General features: G+C 37.0%; 3 protein-coding genes across 3 annotated transcripts; 1 reads left to right on the top strand and 2 right to left on the bottom strand.

Annotated features, from left to right (window-relative positions):
• Nucleotides 1–830: 830 nt before the first annotated feature.
• LOC135942469 (S1 RNA-binding domain-containing protein 1-like) lies at nucleotides 831–2635 on the bottom strand. The gene is made up of 6 exons (XM_065488594.1): nucleotides 2630–2635; nucleotides 2388–2575; nucleotides 2218–2335; nucleotides 1947–2162; nucleotides 1587–1757; nucleotides 831–1538 (listed from the first exon to the last, which is right to left on the bottom strand). Exons 1-6 carry the CDS (start codon nucleotides 2633–2635, stop codon nucleotides 1329–1331), a joined length of 909 nt encoding a protein of 302 aa, XP_065344666.1. The 3' UTR covers nucleotides 831–1328.
• LOC135943316 (uncharacterized) lies at nucleotides 2434–3769 on the bottom strand. Its single transcript, XM_065489794.1, has 7 exons — nucleotides 3583–3769; nucleotides 3236–3498; nucleotides 3105–3175; nucleotides 2962–3049; nucleotides 2853–2905; nucleotides 2625–2799; nucleotides 2434–2575 (listed from the first exon to the last, which is right to left on the bottom strand). Exons 1-6 carry the CDS (start codon nucleotides 3596–3598, stop codon nucleotides 2649–2651), a joined length of 642 nt encoding a protein of 213 aa, XP_065345866.1. The 5' UTR covers nucleotides 3599–3769; the 3' UTR covers nucleotides 2434–2575; nucleotides 2625–2648.
• Nucleotides 3770–4059: 290 nt separating this feature from the next.
• On the top strand, nucleotides 4060–5462 carry LOC135943318 (small ribosomal subunit protein uS9). The gene is made up of 5 exons (XM_065489796.1): nucleotides 4060–4180; nucleotides 4263–4301; nucleotides 4711–4842; nucleotides 4904–5018; nucleotides 5109–5462. Exons 1-5 carry the CDS (start codon nucleotides 4169–4171, stop codon nucleotides 5252–5254), a joined length of 444 nt encoding a protein of 147 aa, XP_065345868.1. The 5' UTR covers nucleotides 4060–4168; the 3' UTR covers nucleotides 5255–5462.
• Nucleotides 5463–5570: the final 108 nt, after the last annotated feature.

Below are 5570 nucleotides of genomic sequence, written 5' to 3'. Positions count from 1 at the left end.
TATACCTTGGCCAACCCTCCTTAACACTTTTTCTCTGTTTAAGGCAGAACACTTAAAGTAGCGTGTGGTAGGCTAAATTATAAAAATATATAAACACGCGCCGGCTGGTCTGTCTGTGTGTGTTTGTAATTAATTTCATCTCATTGCCATTTCCAGGTTTGTCGGAACTGACATCTTTATGGTCTCTGCACATAGAGGAAGTTGAATCTCATTCATTGGCACCGTCTAGTTCCCGTCCAGTTTTGGCAATTTATTTGGAATAGTGAGGGCAGCGGCGTCTTTATTTTTTCTGGCACGTGCGATGGAATAATGAGGGAATTGTTATTCCAATAAATCTAAGCCCATTTCAAAATGAATCTAAATCATACTGTTATAAATTAGAAACCTATTAAAATCAACGATTTTTAATAATAAATAATACTATGTCATGTATTTCAATTTATGAAAATAAATTTAATTTTCCCAATATTTAAAGAAGAAAATATTTGTTGAAAACTTAACTTTTTTGACAACAAGATTGATTTGATTTTGAAAAATAAATCCATATATAAGATTTATTAAATTATCAATTTTTAATTAATTGTTAGCCATTTAAATTGTTTTTGTAATTTGGAATCCAGGCTGATGTATTGGGCATAAAAGTAAGAGCCATTTTAATTTAAAAAAAGCCATTTTTTTTCAAATTAAATCAGGATGAGTGGCTATTTTCAACGAGTGCAATTTTTCTTATTGTTTATTGAGTGATTCAGTCATTAATACAAAATTGTCTTTTTAGAAGACCGTCTGACAATGAATCGTGATTCGTTAATGCGACGCACTGAATTGTTACGGAATTCCCAAAAATATAAAAAATGCACAATGTAAGAGAAAGTGTTCAAGAGAGTGACCCTGGCACCCCAAATCTGGGCACTCTCTTGTACACTTTCTCTTGCACACATCCCTTTTGTTTGCACCCATAATTCAATTGAGGAAAAATAAAATTTTAAATTGTTGTAAAATTAAAAGCATCCAACAAAAAGCACAATAAGACAAACAATTTCAACAAAAACAACCAAGAGAATAATTTATTTTTAGAGTCAAAACCATAAAACCGTTTTAAACTAAAAAGTAATCTCAAATATTTTTGTTTGTATTTTGGTACCAATTATTAACTAAAGTTTCCACAAAATTTGTTAATCTATTACTGTTTAAAATAGTTTAATGAGGAATGATACTGGAAAAGCCTGGAAAATGCTTGTTGCCAATGCATTAACTCGTCCCTTAGGATTCAGTTAAAGCCTAAATTGACCTAAATTTAAGTTTTGAAGGACATTCAAACATTTCGGTCATTACATGTCTTGAGATGGCTGGCACCACAAGTCGGTCCCACGCGTCCAGAAATGCGCCATGATAGATTCTGCCACTCCTAGTGTAGCCATAGCCAACACAGGCAAACAAGGTTTCACACACAGTTTTATGAAAGAATGTTTCACACTCTTTTGAGGCACGATCTTGATGGAGAGGATCTTCAAGCTCTCGCCTCGATTCAAAGCCAATGCCTGCATTTAAGAATTAGATAAATGACCTGATTTGGTAATGGCGCTAACCGTGTGAGGGCGGATGTATTTGACTTTGATGGAGTAATCCAGAAACTCTTTGAATTTCAGCTGGTTCATCTGGTGCTTCTTTGCATCCACTGATTGCTTCTTATTGGCCCGCATTTTCTTGCTTTCCAGCACGATCTCATGGCGAGGGCAGTTTCTTATGAAGTCCAAGACCTGAGATTGTAATTTAAAAAAATGTAAATTGAACAGTTTGATTGGTGTCCTGTCAAAAGATCTGAAATCCCTAAAACTCAATAAAATTTTGCAAGTAGAAATTTGTGGCTATTCCTACAAATAAATAGGAGCTGACCGATTTAAATGTTGGAGTAAAACAAAGAGACAAAACTCAACCATCTCACTTACAGCTTCGTGTTTGCTGATGACTTCTGCAATGATGTGCATGATGCCAGTTTCAATTTCCTCACAAGACCGAAGCCCTTCAGTGTCTTTTCTGATCATATCTTGGATAATGTCAGGTCTGTCATCACCATTCAAAACTTGATGAGCAACTTGCTCCAGTCCCAAACTCCGCGCCCTCTCAGCTAGAGTGCCTTTTGCCTGGACTTTGAACTGAGCCATCTACAAATAAATTTAATTAAATTCCTCATTTACGTCTCTGATAGTTTCAGCTTACGATATCATCAAGCTCTGACACGCTTTTCGCGGCTAAGATGCTCTTTCGAACTTGTGCATTCATCCTACCCTGCTGCCGAATTTTGGCCATTGCTGATTTAGCCTTTTCTTTGACAGTCCTTAAAATATAAAATTAGTAAACCGAACTGGAAGATTTAATCATTTGTGTACTTTAACTCCTGGTATGCATCTCTGACCACCCTGAGCTGCTCCGCCTCCATGTTGTTGGTCAGTCCCCGCCGATATCGCGCGATGAACGGAATGGTGTTTTCGTTGTCAAACAGGGTAATCAAATTATTGGCAACTTTTGGAGCGGTGTTGTGGTACACGCAGAGAATGTCTGCCGAATCCCACAAAACCTAGCAGAAAAAATAATTGCTAGATCAAGAATTATTTATTGCAACTCACCACACAGTCATCATCCTCATCAGCCTACACCGAAGTTGAGGCAACAGCTGGTCTGGATTTGGCCTTGAGCGATTTATTCGCTTTACCTTTTGGTGATATTTCTGAAGAAGCACAACGCTTCTTGGCCTTGGCACCTACTTTCTTGCTCATGGTTCTTTTAGCAGTCAAGGAAGGCCTGTTGACATAAAATATTAGGAACGATCTTGAATTTTTTTAAATCTTTTGTACCTGATATGAGGTTGTGGAGTTTGCACCTCTACAATATCATTGCTGAGCAATTCCTGATTTAACAAATTTTTAATCAATCCAAAATGAATAATGCAACTTTTATTAGTACCACAATTTCCACATGGTTCGCTTGATTTTCAATCCGATGATTTCTTGATTTTAAGGGTGACAGTTTAGTTGGTCTTTGGCTCGGAGAACTGATAATTTTATCGTTTTTAGTGGCAAAGAGTGAAAATTAATAAACTGCAATACCTTTTGCATGTTTTCTTGTTACTGATGTTGTTGTTGTTGTTGTTTAACTTTGCTAATTTGTTTACTGGACCCTTTGTGTTAATTACAGAATTACATTTCCACTTTTCAGAAAGAAATTCAAGCTATACTACCAAGCTGATAAAGTCCTCTTCTATATCAGGTGTACGTCTTGCACGCAAAGCTTTCTTGCGTGGGACAGGCTGCTCCACTAATATAATGTCATTATCTGAACTTCTCGTATTCCGTTTCCCTTGCACGGCCTTCAGGTATGTATTTTTCGCTGGCTTTGGCAGGTTGACCTCAATTACAGATTCTTGATCGCTTTCGTCCAGATTTATCGTCGAGTTGAAGCTGTCTCGTCTTGAAGTCTGCCTAGTGCTGATGAGGTGGTGACCTGTGAAAGTGAAATTAAATCACTGACAGCTCTGGCAAGTAGCCTGGATTGAAATTGGTCGGGCATGACAATACAAAAACTCACTCGAAGAAAACGGCATGATATCGAGGATTGAACTGCAAAGCGGCTTCCTGGCGAAATGTTAAATGCAAAATGCTTTAAAAGCATTAAAACACAAACAGTTGACTATGCTAAATAGGCTGCATAACTGCGTCTGCGTGTTCGTTTTCGTTTCGAAATGTTATTATTATGTCTTTATTTGAAACTTTGCGTTTTTTACCGGTCAATGCAGTTTCAACGCCATCTATGGGCTACTACCACGATGAGAAAGAGAACGAATTTAATTTTCCCGCGTGAGTAAAGATAGTGGCTAAAACTTATTCCAATATGGCATCTTTCAAAAAATTTTAAAGACAAGCTTTTATCCAATTTATTTAGTTAACCTTAATTTATATACAATATTTAATTAAAATACACATTATTATTCCCTTCAATTTCAAATTAATTATTAAGAGCTACTTAAAAAATGTTAAAAATTATTCCGCATATATCCATTACTTTGGTGTTAAGTTGGCCAACTGATAAGCCTGAGAGATTTAATACCAAACGCGCCATTGTGCTTCTTCTGCCTTCTGCCTTCTTCCACGCGGCACGCGATCAAAAGTTGATCATGAACGCCAAGGTAAAGCTAGAACCAATTTTACGCGGTTTCTTTCTATTTTAATGTTATCCTTGTGTCTAAAATCGTTCATTTTCTTTTGCAGAAGGAGCCTATCCAGTCGGTCCAGGTTTTCGGGCGCAAAGTAAGTTAATAATTCCACTTGTTTATCCTCGCCGGCCATGTGCTCCCGCATGTTGTCACGCTGCTATTTTCCGAAATGAATCTCAATCTTTCAGCGCTCAATCTGTCAATTGAGGCCCAAATCGTGTTATTTTAACGTTTGTTGACATTTTATTACCGCGGAACCCTGCATGCTGGGTCTTGGGCGGGTTGATGCAGATCGGCACTTTCTGCCTTTGTTTCCCATCAAAGATCCCTTGGAAGGGGCAAGGCAGGCACTTCATGCACACATTGCAAGATACCACTAAACTTAAAAGTTTTAAGATCAGGGATTTTAAAAATAAATTTAGATATTTTAATTTTAAGATGGATTTAAACCAAAATTAGTCTCCTTTTGCATTTTGCTTATTTCGAATTCATGTTTGTTACAGAAAAGTGCCACTGCAGTTGCCTACTGCAAATTGGGTAATGGCCTGATTAAGGTAAATGGCCGACCTCTGGAGCTGGTCGAGCCACGAATTCTGCAATTCAAGCTGCAGGAGCCCATCCTTCTTTTGGGAAAGGTTAGTAGCTTAAACTTAAACTGCCAGTTTAAAGCAGTCCTAAAACGTTATCCTTTTGCAGGATCGCTTTTCGAATGTGGACATCAGGGTCCGCGTGAATGGAGGTGGTCACGTAGCACAGATCTATGCCATCAGACAGGCAATCTCGAAGGCTCTGGTTGCTTATTACCAGAAGTGTAAGTTTCTTTTTTAATTAAGTTTCGTAGTCTCTTTTTTGAGTCTCTTATTTGGTGCTTATTTAACGAATTGGTTCATCCTGATTGCAGATGTCGATGAGGCATCGAAGAAAGAGATCAAGGACATCTTGATCCAGTACGACAGGACGATGTTGGTGGCAGATCCCAGACGCTGCGAGCCCAAGAAGTTTGGCGGTCCTGGTGCTCGTGCCAGATACCAGAAATCGTACCGTTAACTTTATTGTATATTCCAATTAAATAATGAGCGAATTGTTATTCCAATAAATCTAAGCCCATTTCAAAATGAATCTAAATCATACTGTTATAAATTAGAAACCTATTAAAATCAACGATTTTTAATAATAAATAATACTATGTATGACCTGATAATTTATTGTATTTTATTGTATATGACGAGAGCAAGAATAAACAAATATAATATATTGTCATGTATTTCAATTTATGAAAGTAAATTTAATTTTCCCAATATTTAAAGAAGAAAATAATTGTTGAAAACTTAACTTTTTTGACAGCAAGATTTATTTGATTTTG

The sequence above is a fragment of the Cloeon dipterum genome, chromosome 4 (genome assembly GCF_949628265.1).
Source record: "Cloeon dipterum chromosome 4, ieCloDipt1.1, whole genome shotgun sequence".
Taxonomy (NCBI): domain Eukaryota; kingdom Metazoa; phylum Arthropoda; class Insecta; order Ephemeroptera; family Baetidae; genus Cloeon; species Cloeon dipterum.
Note: the sequence above shows the minus strand (reverse complement) of the source record. Positions and strands in the feature narration are given on the sequence as shown.

Coding starts and splice junctions, on each gene's coding strand:
- LOC135942469 (XM_065488594.1), bottom strand. Junction 2,163..2,217: donor TGTCAGAGCTTGATGATATC/GTAAGCTGAAAC, acceptor ATTTATTTGTAG/ATGGCTCAGTTCAAAGTCCA. Junction 1,539..1,586: donor AATACATCCGCCCTCACACG/GTTAGCGCCATT, acceptor TCTTAAATGCAG/GCATTGGCTTTGAATCGAGG.
- LOC135943316 (XM_065489794.1), bottom strand. Junction 2,906..2,961: donor CGAACCATGTGGAAATTGTG/GTACTAATAAAA, acceptor TTGTTAAATCAG/GAATTGCTCAGCAATGATAT. Junction 2,800..2,852: donor ACTCCACAACCTCATATCAG/GTACAAAAGATT, acceptor TTATGTCAACAG/GCCTTCCTTGACTGCTAAAA.
- LOC135943318 (XM_065489796.1), top strand. Junction 4,302..4,710: donor TCCAGGTTTTCGGGCGCAAA/GTAAGTTAATAA, acceptor TGTTTGTTACAG/AAAAGTGCCACTGCAGTTGC. Junction 4,843..4,903: donor CCATCCTTCTTTTGGGAAAG/GTTAGTAGCTTA, acceptor ATCCTTTTGCAG/GATCGCTTTTCGAATGTGGA.